General features: G+C 33.7%; 1 protein-coding gene across 1 annotated transcript; it reads left to right on the top strand.

Moving 5' to 3' along the window:
• Nucleotides 1-8175: 8175 nt before the first annotated feature.
• LOC110870764 (serine carboxypeptidase 1) lies at nucleotides 8176-14463 on the top strand. Its single transcript, XM_022119921.1, has 14 exons — nucleotides 8176-8514; nucleotides 8616-8761; nucleotides 9642-9709; nucleotides 9832-9954; nucleotides 10273-10375; nucleotides 10456-10493; nucleotides 10585-10686; nucleotides 11678-11758; nucleotides 11853-12098; nucleotides 12611-12676; nucleotides 12759-12880; nucleotides 13451-13564; nucleotides 13661-13706; nucleotides 14174-14463. Exons 1-14 carry the CDS (start codon nucleotides 8201-8203, stop codon nucleotides 14255-14257), a joined length of 1653 nt encoding a protein of 550 aa, XP_021975613.1. The 5' UTR covers nucleotides 8176-8200; the 3' UTR covers nucleotides 14258-14463.
• The last annotated feature ends 5645 nt before the right edge of the window (nucleotides 14464-20108 follow it).

Genomic DNA, 20108 nt, shown 5'->3' with positions numbered 1-20108 from the left:
CAACAGCAATCTTTCAATATCATTTTCTTCTAGTGAGGATGCAACTTTTGATGTAAAATATCTGGTTTAAAGGTTTTTATTTTTATTCTGAGGGTATTTTGGTAATTGTACTTTTAAGTAGTAAAAAATGACCCACGCGTTACAGCTAGGGTGTAAACGAGCCGGGCCGAGCCTGATACCGACTAGGCTCGAGCTCGGCTCGTCGTGTTTTTATGAAGCTCGAACTCGGCTCAGTTTGAGCCTACTTATTTGAGCTCGAGCTCGGCTCGTGAGTAAAACCCAAAGCTCGACTCGAGCTATTTTGAGAACAACCTCAAACTAGCTAAAAGCTCGGCTCGAGCTCGCTTCAGTATCGCTTAAACGAGCCAAAGTTCGGCCCGAGCTCGGCTCGCCAATGTTATCATCATTATTATCATATTATATATAAAAAGAATAAAATTTTGTTTGGGCTCGTGAGCCTAAATGGGCTTTGTATTTCATGCTCGGGCTCTATTTTTGGCTCGAGCTCGGGCTTGGGCTCGTTAAAGCTCGGCTCGTTGGAGCTTTTAATGAGCCGATAACGAGTAGCTCTCCAGCCTTTGGGCTTGTTTACACCCCTAGTTGGGTTGGGACGGAGGATAAAGCCATCAAATATGGCAAACACTGTAGATAACAAAGTTACCAACTTCTTTAAAACATGTTTACAAGTGTTACATCTGCAATCCAACATCAGAGTGTTTGCTATGATTTTTCATCAGTCTATGTTTATAAAATCCTGGTGATTGTAAAATTCCAAAAGTGCCCCCCCCCCCCCCACACACACACACACACAAAAAAAAAAAAAAATTGATATTCTTTCATGATAAAGCCATATTTTATCACCATATTTACAAAATCTTGTTGTTTGTACAAAACTATGTCCAAAAATGACCCCCAAAAAGTTGATCTTCTATCATGATAACTTAAAATCTTGTAGTCCAGTATTATGTTGTAACTTGGATGAGTTTATAGCGAAATTAATAAAATAAATGATTTGAATAAATTAATGAAAGTTGAAGTTGGTTAAAGAATAAGTCAGTGAAGAGGAAAAGTTGATAAATATTTTTTTAAATAAGTGGTAAAACTATTATTTTACCTTTTTTCTAGAAGGTAAGGGTGTAAGGAGTGGGCGGTAAACTCACTCGGCAAAGTGAGTTTGCCACTCGGTAACACCACCACCAACAAAACTTTAGTCACCAAATTTCACCAATTCGGTGAAGGTTAGCCGATTCGGGGAAGGGAGGAAGGAGAGAGAGAGAGGGTATTGTGGGTGGGGTCCATTCCTATCTCAACCAATCATATATTTTTTCTTTTTCTTTTTTAAATAGTTTACCACTTTACCAAGTGTCTAAACCATTGCCAACACTCTTCACCAAAGTTTAAACACTTTTGACTGATTGACATAGCGTGCTCTGATTGGTCGGTTTTTTGGTTTGCCATTTCAAAGTGTTTAACCACTCCTTACACCCTAAACATGGTAGCGTGAATTGAAATTACCTATATATATAATTACCATTACCAATCCAATATATACAATTACTATGGCTGCTGAAAATAGTGATTGTTTGCTATTGGTGAACAAAAACGGCCAACTAAATATCGGATATTATGTGGTATCACTAATCAATGGACGTTCAAAACTCGGGTAGTGCGATTTTTTTTCTTTTTTTTTTAAGATATTACATTTAATGTCCCTGAATTTACTCAATTTTTTCCATATCTTTTTCTTAAGTCGATTTACGCGCTATTGCTCCTGAACTTTAATACTCGATAGTTTATAAGCTTTAATAATTTTTTTTCTTTTACTAACATTGTTTTATTTTCGTCTCAGTGTAATTTTTATTGAGATCGTATTACAAGTAAGCGAAACACAAGCGTACATGTATCAAACCAGAAATATTCGGTTTAGCGAGCCGCAAAGCAATCGGAGCATAAAACTAGTTGTACATTCGTTAAAAAAAATACTAAACATGGAAGAGTAGATTCCCTCTCACAAAATAAATTTGGTATTTAAGGTGTATAGTCTATAGAATGTTATTAAACTATTGCATATGTCTTTTTGTCAAATAAAACTTATAGCTGAGCTAATTAAATAAAGTCGTATATATTTTATTAGCTGAAGTTGTTAAGCAAAAAGATTAATCATCTTGGTTTAGTAGGTTATAACTTTATCTTAAAAGGAACGTTTATTAAAGGGTTATTGGATTTTAATAATCCTAAGTTTCACTTGTTGACCGATAATAATCCCAACTTTAAAAATTCTTTCCAATAATCCCAACTTGTAAAAGTTTGGCCGCCATTGATCCTTTTCAAACATATAAGAATTTGGTCTCCTCAATAGATTCAATTACACCTAGAGACTCCTTAATTGATTTAAGTGCACCTATGTTAGAAAAGAATCAATGGCGGCCAAGCTTTTACAAGTTGTGATTATTAAAGAGAATTTTTAAAGTTGAGATTATTATCGGCCAACAGGTGAAACTTAGAATTATTAAAATCCAATATTCCTTTATTAAACATATATAAAGAGAGAGAAAAAGTTGGTTTTTGCAAGGTTTTAGAATGAAAACAAAGGTTTTATGCTATTATACGTAGTCACACTTGTGGATATTTGATGTCCTTTGGTAAAAGAGACCATTAGCAACTCCTCAAAGTGTTTTATAGTTAATATAGTTTTTAGGAACTACAGAGCGGGACCGTTGAACCAAAAAAAGTTAGACGTAGAAACGTTAAATAATGTACGTGTGTTGTGAAATGTTACATAAACGTTATTATAAAATAATAACTAAGTTAAAACAATAACAAAATCCACGTTACAAAAGAAACAGTAAACTAAAGAAGTTATATTGGGTACAATTAATAATCTAGTAACAATAATGATGTTTGAAATAATATTAGATTTGAATTCATATATCAATTGTAACTTAAAAAACTGATCTTACATCTTACGATCAATCTTCGGTCAGACCTTCCATCGACGAGCAAGCTGTGTGTTGCAGTTGGGGCGTTAAATCGTGAAAAAAAGTAACGTCGAAATGTTAACACAAACTCGCACATTGTGGGAGGGTGTTCAAATCTTTATGTTTATGAAAAATGAAATGTTGACATAAATCAAGTTGGGAGAAGGCGTTGCGACGAGGGCTTTAATATTACTCGAAAGTTTATATATAAAAAAGAAGACAATGCCATTAAAAAAATCATAAAGTCGCAGCAGGAAATTTTTTAAAAACTCAAAAAGTTGGAACTTTATTAAACTCAGGTGTTCTAGTGTAAATTAATAAAAAAAAACCTTTATTGAAGTTTAGAGCATCTATGTTAACTTTATTAAAGTTTAGAAATAAGAATTGTAAATGAAACTTAAAGTGTCAGGGCAATATTATAATTTTATTAAAGTTTAGAATTAGAATTAGAGTAAATTACTTTTTGAGTCTCTGTGTTTTAGTGGTTTTAAGCACTTGAGTCCAAAATCAAAAAGTTTAACGTACTGAGTCCCTAGTCATTTATTTATAACGTTTTGAGTCCAATTTTGTTCATTTTATAACGATTTGAGTCCAAAAAATTGGACTCAAAATGTTAAAATTTGGACTCAAAATGACTCAAATGGTTAAAGAAAATGTTTATAGGGAGTCAGGTCGTTAAACTTTTTGTTTTTGAACTCAACTAGTTAAAACTACTAAAACACAGGGACTCAAAAAGTAATTTACCCTTAGAATTATAAACAGTTAAAAACAGAAAAGAAAAAATAAGTTGATTAAAATAGAGGGGGTTTAAATGAAAATCATTAAACTTAACTATTACCATTAATCAAGGTTACACTTTAATTATAGAAATATAATTATTAGTGTAAATTATTTAATTCTTCATTTTTCCCCAAAGCAATTACCATATCCGATCTAGTTATTTATTGATTCTGCTAATATTCTATGTACACACATATCTTTGGTCACACACATGTAAAGAATATTGTTCAATTCACATTGACATGGGTGTATTTTTGTTTAATGTTTATATTACATACACGTGTGGAAATGTTACACATAGTATGTTCATAGATGATGAATAAAAGCATTCGTGTTTAGGCTAAAATTCTATATATGTACATGTTTTATAGGACACGCATCTTTGCTAACATACTCTTTCCAATTTATTTGTCACAACATTCAAGTGTTTATACTTTAGATGGTCTAATATACTCTATCCATTTATTTATATACAGTACATTCTCCATGCTACGTAATAATGTCATGCTGTTGTTGTCTGACACTTCACTATTTGCTTGAGTAAAATACGATTTTACCCCTACTTTAAAATTACGAATATGACTCATGTTAAAAATTACTTTATGATTTTACTACCGGTACGAAATTACATTTTTGCCCCCAGTTCAAATTTACAGTCTTGCTATTGGTTTTTTTTTTTTTTTTTTTTTTTTTTTTGCAATGTAAGTGTTTTTTTAATTGGTTGACTTGATGTAATTATTATCTGTGTGTGTCTGCCGACTGCCTAACACTCGCTCATTGGTCCTGATAAATTCAGTTTTGCTCCAGCTCAAATTACAGTATTGCTATCGTTTTAGTTTTTTTTTTCTAGCAAAACTATGGTAGTGTTTTTTAATTGGTTGAGAAATATTCGGCCTAGCGTTCCGTAACGCGGACGGGCATAAAACTAGTTTGTTACAAAGTACAAGTGTATAGACTTTAGATGGTCAATCTTATAGGTGTAGCACATATACATGTACGTTAACACAAGGTGTAATGAGGGACTTGGATACTCAAGCAAATATTTTGTTAGAGTGCACGCATCTTATATATTACTAGCTAAAATTCCAAAAGTCAGCATACAAAAACTACCATATAGAGTAGAATGTGCCATAAATGCCCAATTGTTTAGGATTGAATTCGAATAAAAACTCAAATAGATGTTAGGGTTAGTAAGCTATGAGCTAAGAATAAAATATCCACCAAGTATATTACTTCTGTCACAAAATATCAATATAATTTCAAAATACTAATGATACAACTAGTATCGGGTTAAATACGGGTTAATACAAGATCCACGATGAGGCTTCAGTACAAATTAGGTGAGCATTGTGTCCTTTTTTAAGGACGAACGGTTGATTGTGCTTCTTAAGGATGTTTACATTTGGGTTCATGCAGTGGCGGACATAAGGCTTACCGGGGGGCAACCTCCGCTACGGCTTGGCGCGGAAAAAATTGAAAAAATTAGTGTAAATTTTGGAAAAATTTGACGTTTTTTCGATTTCATTACGGCTTATTTATAAAACGTTACGGCTTAGTTTCGTTTCTAGATCCGCCACTGGGTTCATGTTTTTCTAATGATACTAAAGAACAAAAAGGTGGGCCTCACTACTCACAATCAATAGTTTTAATGTAGTCTTGATAATTTGGTTTAGCGGTTATTTAGCCTGCCCTCTTTAGTGGAGACGTAGGTTTGATTCTTGCTTAGGCTATTTTCGATTGACATCTGGGTGAAGGGACGAATCGGGACTTTAATCCCGGGTTCGAACATGACCCGGGGGGGGCAAGAGTTTACGGATTCCATCCTGTTCTTGCGTATCAGGGGGTACGATCTCATGGCGGTAGGGTGAGTTTACACGTTAGATTTTTTGCTGTTTAAAAAATTATAGTTTTAATATATTTTTAGGTAAAACGTGTGAATAACTATATCGATATATGGGGAGTTTGTTAAACATAGTACAAGTAATGGATCCGGTGTCTTTAAGCTTTATTGAAGGGCAAGGATACAATTTTAATATTCTGATTTTCTATTTTAAGGGCAATGATATAATTTTAATATTCTAATTTTCTATGATTATAACCGAATGACAAAAAAACATAAATTTAAACTTCTAGAGTAACGGCAAGAAAGATGCGCACTTAATACTTATATATTACGATCTAAAATTCCAAAAACCAACCTACAAAACTGCCATAGAATGTGTCATAAAAGCCTAATTGTTTAGTCTTGAATTTTGAATAAAAACTCAATTAGATATTAGGCTTAGTAAGCTATGAGCTAAGAATAAAAACCCACCAAGTATACTACTTTTGTAACAAAAAATCTTAAAATATGATTAAACAAACAAAACAGTAATTTCTTTATGTTTTGAAAACAATGCTATATAGAACACACACTTATATATTATTGTAAAATAAATACTACAGCCATAGTTAACATAGAAGTTATTTATACAATTTCAAAATAGAATATAAATGTTATTAATATAACTTCAAGGTACAAAACTACAAATGATACAACCACCATATAAGAGGTAAATAAGGGTAAATACGACATTTACATATTTGGTGGTTGATCTTTTGTCTTTAAAGTTGATAAGTGCTTGCGTGTGGTTCTTAAGGATGTCTACAGCTAGGTCCATCATACCTTAAGGATGCTAAAATACAGCCCCCACTAACAATCATTTTTTTTATATACTTTTTAAGTAAAACGTATAATAACCGTAACAACATATGCGTGTACAGTTCGTTTGCAACATGGTACAAGTAATGGATGTGTCGTGTCTTTAAGCTTATTCAGATCAAAGACATCCTATTAATATTCTCAAATTCTATAACTATAACTGAATGACAAAAATCACAAATTTTAAACTTTCTAAGCAACGGCAAGAAAGAGGCACTTTTAGCAATTAGTACATGTCTATGTATGAAAAGGGATCAAGATACATGTAATAATTATTCTTTTGAATTCACATATAGTGTAAGATATTATTTTTTTTTATACATGGGTTGATTTGGTGTTGTGTTGGCTTGAACCCATATTTGTAATTGACCGGCTTTAGTTGATTAATCAATTTAGAGACCAAATCAATAATTTTGTAACGATTCAGGTATCATGAGGTCAAAAACGTTACTACTTTCAACCACTTTCGTAGCATAAAAGAAAATTATCAATTACACATTCAAAATGTATTATAGTCTTAGAGAGGAGTGTATAGGCTATCTTAGCTTTGTCTTGCGACCTTAATTTTTCCTACATTTTTGTTTGCCTTAACCTTATCGTTGTTTTGACGTATAGATACTTTCAAGAGGGTTCTTGCTACTTTTTTACTTGCTTATGTGCTCTTTTATCTATTAAAACTATAGCTTCTCGCTACTTTCTGTTACTACTATTATTTGGATTACATTTTTAGCATCGGGTGTCTTAGTGGTAGGGCTGTAAACGAGCCGAGTCGAACCGAGCTAGACCTAGCTCGAGCTCAGCTCGAACTCGATTCGAGCTGACTCGGCTCGATTAGAATTCGAGCTAGCTCGGCTCGGCTCGATCTAGCTCGAACTAACAAAGAACCGCAAAATTTATTACTTAAAAAGCCCTTAAAAATGAATTTCTTCATAGCCTAAGGGCCATAATTGCCATTTAATTTAACCATATAGCTAAATATGCAAGTATAAATAGTTAATTCACTTTCACCATTGTCTTTACCTACTTTTATAGGGGAGATACTCCCTTACTTTTTGTTTTCTAAGCGATGTGGGACAAAAATTAAAGGATGTAAACCTTATCGAGCTAGCTCACGAGCCGAGCCAGGCCAAGCTCGAGCTCGGCTCGTTTACAAATCGAGCCGAGCCGAGCTGGCTCGTTTACAATTGAGCCAATTTCGAGCCGAGCTTTCTTCGAGCTTTTTTCGAGCGAGCTGCGAGCCACGAGTTTTTTGAACACCCCTACTTAGTGGAAGTATCTTTTTATCTCCTTGGATAGAAACATGTTTGCCCTCATCGCACCCTTTCTCGATCCTACTAATAGCTTTGCTATGAGTAAAATTTTACTGACTACATTTGTTTGTTTGTTCGTTCAAGGTATTATTATTTTTTTTATATATATGAGTCAATTTAGGTCAAATCAAACAATGCGAGTCAATTTTGTCTACTCAAATCATATGTATCAAAACTAGCCACTTAGTGGGTCAGCACCACCCCATCGTCATTATTTATCACCACCACCTATTCCTCGACTCCTCGTCACCACCCCACCATTTCCACTATGGCGCGGCCAGCACCACCGCGTCGTTGTCGCAGCCACAAGTGGGACCCATTTGTGAATTTGGGCCCTAAAATAAGTGCCTATCTTTGAGACTTTGAGTAAATAAAAAAGTCTTCATTGTTGATTGCTTTGTTGGAACCCATTCCTCCACTTGTCCTCTTTTATGTTTCACTTGCCTTATAAGCAAACTCCAAACAAGAGACAAACATCAGTCTGTTCTATACTCCCATCTGATCTATATGTGTATATATATTCATTCAGCACACACTCCCACAACAAATCCACACAGAATCAAGAATCTTTTCACCCATTTCTCTCCTTGAAACCCCCAAACTCATTGTTCCCAAACATGAACATAATTATTCTTTCAATTTGTATATCTTTGACCATTTTCTTGGCACACTCCGCCCCTGAAAATGCTGCAATTTCTCAAATTCCTGGGTTTAATGGAACTCTTCCTTCCAAACACTATGCTGGGTACTCTTGATCTTGACTTTCTTGATGATGTTTTAGTGAAAAGATTTGATTTTTATTGATGGGTTTGTTTTAATTTTGTGTGATCTTTAATGGGTTTGCAGGTATGTGACAATAGATGAGAATCATGGCAAGAAATTGTATTATTATTATGTGTTGTCTGAAAGAAACCCTTCTGAAGATCCTGTGGTCCTTTGGCTCAATGGTGGCCCTGGTTGTTCTAGTTTTGATGGGTTTGTTTATGAACATGGTATACTTTACTTTTCTTTACTGTTTTATTTGCATCACCTGTTTTTTATTTTTTTTTTATTTTTATGAATTCTCTCAAGTAGGTAAATAAGAAAGGGTGCTTGCTTGTAATCTTGAATTGATATAGGACTTTGCAGCTATGCAGTTAACGCGGTAAAAAAATCGGATACCGGTCAAGGACCGATATTTGAGATATAGGTTATCGGTTATTTAATATCACGCAGAATTTTATATTTTGCAATTTAACACTAACAAACCAGTATACTCTCCTACCATTAACAAGTTAACATTTTGCAACTTGCAAAACACTAATAATTGTAGCAAGTAGGAACTGATTAAGACTTAAAACACTAACAATTAAGACTTAAAACACTAATAGCAGCAATAAGAAGAAACATGAACGGTAGAACTAAGAAGAAAGGTACTGATATCGGGAAAATCGGTGAGGTCAATATCGCCGATAATATCGGTACTGATATTCTGACCGATATTTTACATGGAGACCAATAACCGATATATCACCGTCATTAACTGCATAGCTTTGCAGCAAATAGATGTACAAAGTTGACTTTGGTCAACTTGATTCAAGTCGTAACAACTTGTTGAATTTAGAGGTATTTGGATGTGCCTTTTGAAAATGACTATTGATAATTTGATATTTCAAGAATCAGAATAGGATAATATAAGATAATCACTTGACTAAAATGGATTAGGTAGATAATTTTACATTTATCTCAATAATCCAGTTAGTTAACCAGCCTGTTATCCAAATTTGATTATTTGACCCTAATCAATTACAAAATCTATATAAATAAAAAAATATCACCACTTAGGGGGTTATATATATTGGGTCTAAGAACATGTCAAATGTTGTTTTGCAGGTCCTTTTAATTTTGAAAAAAACGGAGGCATGCCGAAGCTTCACCTCAATCCATATACATGGACCAAGGTTTATATTTGTTCTTTGTTCTTGAGTTGTTAAAACCAGTATGATATGCTACTAATTACGTAAATTGGATCATTAGCAAGAATTATAATCTTGGTTGCCGTTTTTTATTAAAATTTGTTTAGGTTTCGAACGTGATATATTTGGACTCTCCGGCTGGTGTTGGGATGTCATATTCTGCGAATAAAACCGACTATATCACTAGGGATACAAAAACGGCTTCAGACTCGCACAAATTTCTCCTTGAGGTATTCTTGAAAAACAGGAATATACAAAGAAAACATATTAAAATGCCGAAATGTGACCTTATGCATACAATCAGTGGCGAAGCTTGAAATTTTTTACGCGCGGGGGGGGGGGGGGGTCGAAAACGTATATGACCCAAAAATTTCTATACGAAAACTACATATATAACACTACTTGCCGAAAAGTTCGGGGGGTCGGGCGCCCCTCCCGGCCCCTTCAAAGCATCGCCCCTGCATACAATCTCTAATTTGTTCAAAAACTCTAAATCAATAAACATACTTACATTTTGTTTTTTTTTTTTGTTTTTTTTTTGATTTTAGTGGTTTAAGATATATCCGGAATACCTTTCAAATCCATTTTTCATTGCTGGTGAGTCGTACGCTGGAGTTTACGTCCCTACATTGTCTTATGAAGTGGTGAAAGGTAAATAAATATCTCTTATTAAACCCGAAGTAACACAAGCTTGAGAAATTTACTATAATACCCTTGTTTGTGTGTTTCAGGACTCGATGCTGGTGATAAACCTACTCTTAACTTTAAGGTACATCCTCATTAAAAGAACCACAATAACGATTATATGATTATTACAACTTCAAACGCTATTTGCCTAAGTTTCATTAATAAAATTATAGGGATACATAGTAGGAAACGGAGTTACAGATGACGTGTTTGATGGCAACGCTCTTGTTCCGTTTGCACATGGGATGGGCCTCATTTCAGACGAACTTTATCAGGTACACTTTGACTTTTAAGGTCAATGGTAAAAGGTCAACATTTCATATTAGTATTGTTACTTACAAATTTGGGATCCATTCGTTCATGGTTTTCGACTTTTCGTATCAGATTTGAAGTTAAAATCCAGTCTGTTTGACTTAAAAGGTCAACGCCCAGAATGATTGTAATAAAATGTTATAGAGACATGGTTAGAAAATTGTTATGCGTTGGACCTTTGACTTAAAAGGTCAACACCCACAATGATTTTTGTATATATTTTGAGTAAAATGCCAAAATCGTCCCTAAGGTTTGGGCACTTTTGCCTGTTTCATCTAAAATAATATTTTTTTTTGTAACTGGACCCCCGACGTTTCATTTTTGTTGCCATTTCCATCCAAATCACTAACTCAGTTAAAATGTATCGTTAACGCATGGATGATTTTGGCAATTCGCAAACCTCGGCGATGATTTTGGCAATTAACCAATTTATTCTTTTGTTTATTATTTTCCAAATTTATATTTTATCTTTAAATAAAAAACAATAAAAATAATTATAAATATAATAAATATACACATATACACATATACATTTATAGAGTAAGGTTAACATACAAAAAGCCTTATCATACATCACGTAGGAGACGATGGTAACCGTTGGATCAGGGGTATAATCACGCATGGGACCACATAATCACGCATGGGACCACATAAACACACATGGGACCACATAATCACGCACGTTCTATGATAATAACGCATGTTATATTTTTTGTCATGTATGTTAATGTAGGTTAAGCCTTGAAGTACATTATACTTTCTCTACATTTATATATATACACACACTTATTTTTTTATTTTTTTTAATCTTTAACTAAAAATAATTATAAATATAATAAAAAGCCCAAACCTAAAGGGCTTAAAGTGGTACAAGATTTTGAGGATTTTTGTCTGTTTGACTTGAAAAGTCAAAGTGTATCTTTATGAACAAAGATTGACCATAAACACATGCAGGAAGTCACCACAGAATGTCAAGGGAACTATTACAATCCCGCAAACGACGATTGTGAAAGCAAGCTTTCAAAAGTTGACGAAGTAATTTTTTTCCTTACCGTTCATTATTTTTCCTAAACTTCACATTAACTTTATAACATCCTTGGTTATCTTGAATTTGTTATTGTGAATTCAGGATATCGATGGTATAAACATCTACGACATTCTAGAACCGTGTTATCATGGTGATAGTTCAAGTAAAATTAGACTTGGAACATCGAACCTTCCAGCTAGCTTCCGGAAATTAGGTGAGACCGAAAGACCGCTTCCGGTTCGAACCAGAATGTTTGGACGCGCTTGGCCTTTTAGAGCCCCGGTTAAGGCTGGTTATGTTCCTTCTTGGCCCGAGCTTCTCAACAGTGCGGAAAATGTCCCATGTACCGTAAGTCATTTATGTAAAGTTATCTCAATCTGAATTGTGTTATATGGATAACGGGTCAAACAGTTTAAAGGTCATTGAAAATACACTCAAGCTTTAGTAAGTAGGGGTGAGCAGAAAACCGATTTAACCAAACCGAAATTCATGGTTCGGTTACGGTTTTGCATCTTATAAAAACCGAACCGAACAACCTAAAAGTTCATTTTTTTATGTTTGTTATATCTATTGATTTAGGAATTATTAATTTTTTTCTTGAATGTGAAGTATTTATAATAAGAACATTAACATGTTTTTTTATTTATCTTTGAAATGATTTATCCATTGCTTACAAGAAATAACAAAATTTAACATAAAAATTAAATGATTTTTAAAGTTTTCTAAAAGAAAATGTTTTAATAAAATTTTTGGAGAAACATAAATATAGATTAGAAGGTATGGTTTATGTGAAGAATATTAATTTAAAAAGGTTAAATATATTAACATAAATGTAAACATCTAAGGAAGATTCTTTGTAGGATGATGAAGTAGCAACCATATGGCTAAACAATGAAGCAGTCCGGAAGGCGATTCATGCGGACCCGGTAAGACATAATATATTTTTAATATTTGGTAAATTCCTCCTACTAACTTCTTGGCAAAAATTAAATTAAAATGACTCTTCAGATTAGTGTCGTGGGTGATTGGGAGCTATGTACTAATAACATACGATACTATCATGATGCTGGAAGCATGATCCCTTACCATAAAAATCTCACTGCTCGAGGTTACCGTGCTCTTATTTTCAGGTATATCCATCTCTTATGTAATCGTAGTTCACAAACATTAATAATTAAACACTTGTAATAGAGGTGGCATTTTCGACCCGTTTACTTATAACAGGTTTGATTCAGGTAATAATTTTGTAACGGGTCAAACATGTAAAAAGCAGCTTGTTAAAAAGAAAACGGGTCAAACTGGGGTCAAAAGATGTTCACATCTGTTATCGGTGCATGCAAAACATACTAAATCACTTTGTTAGTATAATTAATTACGATTGTAATAATATTTTATTCGTAATCGAATTTAACAAAAAAAGTAGCAAAAAGTGTTTCAAGTCAACTTGAATGACACGGGTCAGGGTCAACCTGTTAAAACATTACAACAAATGAATAAAACGGGAAAGCGATTTTTGTGGTTTAGTAATTTTTCTACATCCACAAGTATTCTATCATTTTTCATGAATTAATGCTGGTAAAAACATTACAACAAATGAATTTCATGAATTTGTTTAATCTTCATATAAATGAGACCACAAGTATTCTATTATTTTTCTAAGAAATTAAATTTATGATGATAACTTTTGTATGCTCGTGCAGCGGGGATCATGATATGTGTGTTCCTTTCACTGGAACTGAAGCGTGGACACGATCATTAGGTTACAAAGTTATCGATGAGTGGAGGAAATGGCGCGTCGACGGTCAAGTCTCCGGGTATGTTTTTTACTTTTTATATCAAATATAAAAAAGGTTACTTTTTTTTTTATTTAAATAAAGGTATTCATGCAGATATGTTTCTTGTGTTTGCAGATTCATACAAGGATACGACAACAACCTCACGTTTCTCACTGTTAAGGTTTGTCATACATACATCGGATTGATGCTTTAAGATATGCACTCTTAAGTGGCTTTTAATTTGTGTTTTAAAACATTATTTTGGAAAAGAATTTCCAAAAATGTCGGAACCATTTGAAGTGCTTGTTTCCGAGCATTTTTTGTTTATATCTTTATGATCAACGAGCATCACCGGGGGGGGGGGGGGGGGAGTTAATATAGAACCGATTTTAAGTAAAGAACTGCTAAAATTGCATAAATACATGTACATTTTGCTTTTAAACACCATGACCTCATCTACATATTGCTTTAACTGTGATATATAATAAGGTGTGTTATATAAGCGCTACTTCTCTCTCTCCCGCAATATCTGGTCAACATTATCTAGAAGTGCTTAGGTGGTTCTCGTGGTTCTGGTTTGAGGTATCTTGTTTAAGGTATCTTGTCGTGTGTTTATTTGAATTTAATTTTATGTTAATTTTGATGTAGGGATCGGGTCACACGGTACCTGAGTACAAACCTAAGGAAGCGTTGGCGTTTTATAGTCGTTGGTTGGAGGGAAAGAGTATATAAGAAAATCTTGTCAACCGGTTTAACATGCTTGTAACGTAACGTATTACGAACTTTTTAATATAAGAATAATATGGTGTTAGGGGAAAAATAAGAAAGAAATTTATTTGATGATGAAAACTGAAATAGGGGATTATGTTGTGACATATAGATTGTTGGTGTTTGGTTCCAATTTCAAGTTACATATTCTATTTTTAATTCTTATAGCATATGAAATGAGTAAAATTTATAAGTTTAGTTATAAACATAATAATGGGTCATGAATTGAAATTCAAACGCCCATGACATTGAATTATTATAATCTTGTTACTCATTAAAAAATATTTTTGTTTATTAAAAGAATCATTTTTATAAAACTTTTTTTTTGAAGCTTTTACAAATAAACAAATGCAAAAGCTTCATATAAAAAAACCAATCTTGGTGAATATATATGCTTTTACCTTTTTAAACTGATTTTTAAACTTTGTTTTTCGTTTTTTGTTTTTTTTATATTAAAACAACTTCTTGCTAGCCTCGAAAAAATTAGGTAAAAGTTTTTTTTATACCCATATATATATATATATAATATATATATATATATATATATATAGAGAGAGAGAGAGAGAGAAGTTAACATACTTCACGGCTTATCATACTTCACGTAGGAGACAATGGTTACCGTTGGATCAGGGGTATAATCACGCATGGAACATATAATCACCCATGGGACCACATAATCACGCATGGGATCCAAAATCACGCACGTTATTTTGGTCAAAAAATAATTACGCATGTTATATATTTCATGAAGTACGTTAATGTACGTTAAGGCGTGAAATACATTATACTTTCTCTCTCTCTCTCTCTATATATATATATATATTTGAGGAGAATTTCACTCAGAATTCCCCAAAACAGGGCAACAACAACTCACCAACTACAACATTGTAGTATACAAAATTAAATTTACACCAATCATCCCACGAAACCGACTTATACTTAGATCTATGATGGAACTAGAAAAAGCTAAGGGGCTGTTTGGTAGCCTCTGGATGGTCATTAAGAGGCTACCTCTTAATGAAACCATTAAGAATTTTACCAATGAGAAGGTAGAAGAATGTGACATGTGGTGATTTATCATTCAGAGGTTACCTCTTAACCATTCAGACTTAAGGTTACTTCTTATTCATTCAGAGGTTTTAAACCATTAAGAGGTAGCATCTGAATGGTCACTAAGAGGCTACCAAACAGCCCCTAAGGCTTTGATATCCTCCAAGTTTATCTCCGTTTAAATTCTTTATTATCGAATCTTTTCTCGTTTTTAGCTTTCCACAAAACCCAACACGCAATCATAACAAATCAAATAGAAAATAAGAAAAGAAAAATACAATACGCCTACTCCATTAATTTATTTATTCTTAATGTATAATGTAACCTATTTTATTAACCTGACCTAAAAATAATTTAATACTCGCAAATTAGATCAAGAAATTATGGTACAAGTAAACAAAAGCATGCATGCATACACTGAACTTTAACGTCCACCCAAGGTCGTCATTGTAACACCGTTAACTGTACTTGAATCACTAGCAGAACTTCTTGGGACTTTCCCTGCAGAAACCAGGTTCCTTAGGTTCGGGTAGATCCATGTTCTCATAACTTAACATAGCGTATACCGTCGACATTTTTGGCCTATCTTCAGGATATTGTTGGACGCACAAAAGAGCAACGTGAATACATCTTATCATTGGATCCCCGTAAGATGGCTCTACGACAGTCGGGTCTAATATCTCTGATGGTCGTCTTTTGTTCCAAAGCATCCATGCCTAAGCCAAGAGTTCCAGTAAAACAGAGTAAAAAAACCAACAAACTTTCTGTTCTATTAAACAAAAGTCTTTCAACAACTTTTTTGAACATTAAAGTTTCTTCATATGATAAATTTAAACAAAATTATGACAAAAACTTTTTTAAAACTTGCTACATAATGTTATGTTTCAACCTAAGGTATGTTTAAAAATTCATAGGTCATTGCTACAGAACCGAAAATAGTTAAAATGAAAATCAAACAAAAAGAGATTAAACCTGAACCGAATAAAATGAATTCGGTTTATATGTAGGCCAATAGACTGAGTAATTAAAGTAAACCATACTTTATATTTAGTCGAATAAACCCAATTATATGAATTCGTTGTATTCGGTTGAAATCGAAAACCAAACCAAATTCGAATGCATATGTGATTCAATTTTTAAGTACTTAAATTTCTTTTAGTTTAGTTCAATTTTTGGTTTAACCCAGAAATTTCATAGCGAATAAAAGGAACCAAATAATCGAATAAACCGAAAAGAATCAATGGACACAACTTAGGTTTCCAAGTTGTAGGTTCCAAGCTGTTTAAATTATTTTTGTCGTAACTTTGTTCAAATTTAACATGTGAAGGGACTTTAATGTTCAAAAAATTGGACTTTTCTGAGATAAGACAGAAAATATGTTGGTTTTTCATACTCAAAAAAAATGTTGAATGGCTTTTATGATAAAATTAAGAAAGTATTGTTGGTTTTTTATGATATTTCCCCTTAAGCTAGAAAAATACTTCGGGTAATAGTTTTTAGTTTTCACCACACATTATATATAGAAACCGAATTATAGGTATATTTAATCAATTAATCTAAACTATTCTCGATTAGGTCTTGGGTATATTTTAATCATCCTCAACTCCACCTATGGGTCATATCATCCATTTTTCTCTATTTCACATCACCTCACCCTAAGGAAATGGTTTAATCTCGTTAAGTTCACCTAACCCAAATTTTTAGTTTTTTTTTGTTTAAAAAAGTAAAAAAATAATTAATTAAACTCTTAACATCATGTTAAGAAATAACTCTTTTTTTTACCCAAAAAAAAAAAAAGAAATAACTCTTTTAACGCTCCTTAACCCAATAAGGGAGTGATAAGCAAAGCCAGTTAACATTCCATGTCATCCTTAATTCCCCAGGTGGTGTTATGATACACCCCAAGGACCCTTAGTGACCAATTCCGCCAAGGCTAGAAAACGGTCGTGAAGTTGATTTATTTGACTTATTCATATATGATAAAAGTAGAGGACGCTATAGGTGTACTTCAAGAAGAAATCTTTCGTCACTCACCGCACGAGACTTAGGCTTCGATTGGGATGCAGGAGTTCAATTGAGAATCATCTACGTAAAGTACATTGACATTCTTGGATGGTACTACTACAATGGGGCCAAAAACAAGAGAATATGCTTATGTAGAGCCTCTACATGAATGAACTACCTAAACTAAGTGCAAAAAGAAAGCAAACAACAGCAAGTGCAAAAAGATGAGGATGGAAAACAAGCAACCTATACATGAATGAACTACCTAAACTAAGTTTAGTTTCGGGGTAGTCTTGAAATGATAAACTAAACTAACTATATTTATGTATTTATGTTGGGCAAGTGACTACGAAACAAAAGTCAACCACAGGGCCATCCCCGAGAATAATAAAATACTTTTGGGCCCTGTACGAAACAAAAAAAAAAATTTGGGCCCCTCCCTATAATATAAACTCACCAATCATATATCAAAAACCACAATACGACTATATTTGTTATAAAATAAACAAAACAAAAGTAGCGTAGCAAAAAGAACTGAATATATCTAAAAATACCCAAATTAGTTTGACAACACGAACATTTTCATATATAAAAAAATAGAACTAGATACTGAGTTCTTTTAAGTTTATATTGTAAATGGTTAAATGAGAAATAAAAAACGTACAAGAAAACATGTAAAGTTTGTTACGTAAATGATTAAATGAGAAGAAAAAATGAATGAACTTGCAAGTTTGTGAAGGCCCAAATTTAGATGTGAAAAATCAAAATTAAAACTAAAAAATAAGCTTGGAAAGTTACAATTGGTGTGAGCATAAATCAAAATTAAAACTAAAAAATAGACTTGCAAAGTTGCAATTGGTGTGAGCACATAGGACTTTTTCCCCCTGTTGATAAAACAAGCTAAATCAGCCCTTTGAGGCCCCAAAAAAAAAACATCAATTAGAAATGAAAAACAAAAAAAGAAAAATAAATCATCAATTAGAACTGAGAAACAAAATATGAAAGAACCGAGGGGGGGAATCGAACCCGGAACGTCCACTTTAAAATTAATTGTTGCATCCATTGAGTCAAAGGAGTAACATGTATAATATTTCTTACAGCAACTTTATATATAAAATATATATTAACTTTTAAACGATTTTGGGCCCCTAAATGCTTTGGGCCCTGTGCGATGGCACCTCTTGTACAGGTCCAAAGCCGGCCCTGGTCAATCATGGTTGCAAAAGTAGCTAGGCGCTCCCTAGTCAGATTTGAGAGTACTCAGGAGTACTCGGCCTAGGTGGAGATTACTCGGGGAGTAATTGTCCTAAGCGAACAATACTCGGGCCTCGGCAGCCTACCTTGTAGCGAGTACTCGGGGAGTACTCGGAGCCTAGGCGGGACTTTTACATGAAGTCAACATGATTGGATCGAACTATGTTAATTTATGGTTCGTAGTTGCCATGTGTTAGTTGAGCCAAACAACCGTTGTGTCGGTTACACACAATGGGCTAATGTGTATAAAGATGGTTTGCGTAACCCCGTTTCAACCATAATGTTCTTGACCAGTACCATACAAACTTATAATACTATGGACATAAGTAATTATCATAACAAAATAACAAAATTAAGAGCATTCACAATTGAATTCCCCTCTCCATCCATTTAGTTTGACTAAAATACACATTTATCACAAGAATTTGTTTACTTTTAATAAAATCCTCTAATATAAGTAAAAGTACACATGTTTTAGTATCAATTTAGACCGACCTGTTATTGTGTTTTGTTAAATAAATATTTAAAATAGGCTTATTTTGGCTTATTTTGGTTTATTTTGGATTTTCAGGATAAAACTAACCCAAAATGAACAAAGGAAGCAAATCCGGGCGAAGAACTGGAGAAAAAAATAAAAACTGTCCAGACACACCCCCATGTCTTACCACTCCATAGTTGGCCAATAGTACCCCAGGGTCATCAGGTGGTCATCAGGTGATCATATATCTTTGCGCCGCCAATATGTCCTGGGGCGTGGGCTTCCTCCACGTGCCTCGGCTCCGAAAACTGCCAGACACCTCCAGAAAATCACAAAGCAAAGTCCAGTCAAGAAAAACCCATACATGCCCCATACCCTGAAGGCACGCAGACAAGAGTTTACTTTTGGAAGATTGGAAAGATCCGAGGGACCACGACCTGTGCCTGGCAGACACGCCTCGTGCCTCGCGAACCGGTTGTAGCAAGTCACATAGGCAGACACGAGCATGCCATCCAGGCACGCCCCATGCCTCGAGTCATAGCAGCCTATAAATAGAGGTCATTTCCACCACTTTTCTTGCTCATCTTCTCCCCTCTTCTCTACTACACACTTCTCTTCTACCCTACTATCTCTAATCATTTTAATCATTAAGAAATACTCAAGATCATTAGTGTAATCAAGCTTTTAATGATTAATTTAATCTTTTCAAGTTTAAAAATGAGTTTTTATGAGTTTAAAAAATGCTTTACCCATATATATTTTTTTTTGAGGAGAATTTCATTCATAATTCCCCAAAACAGGGCAATAACAACACATCAACTACAACATCGTAGTATACAAAATTAAATTTACACCAATTATCCCACGAAACCGACTTATACTTATATCTATGATGGAACCAGAAAAAGCTAAGGCTTTGATATCCTCCAAGTTTATCTCCTTTTAAATCCTTTATTAGCGAATCTTTTCTCGTTTCTAGCTTTCCACAAAACCCAACACGCAACCATAACAAATCAAATAGAAAATAAA

Source organism: Helianthus annuus, chromosome 1 (genome assembly GCF_002127325.2).
Source record: "Helianthus annuus cultivar XRQ/B chromosome 1, HanXRQr2.0-SUNRISE, whole genome shotgun sequence".
Lineage (NCBI taxonomy): Eukaryota > Viridiplantae > Streptophyta > Magnoliopsida > Asterales > Asteraceae > Helianthus > Helianthus annuus.
The sequence above is the reverse complement of the archived record's forward strand: the minus strand, read 5'-3'. Positions and strand labels throughout refer to the sequence as shown.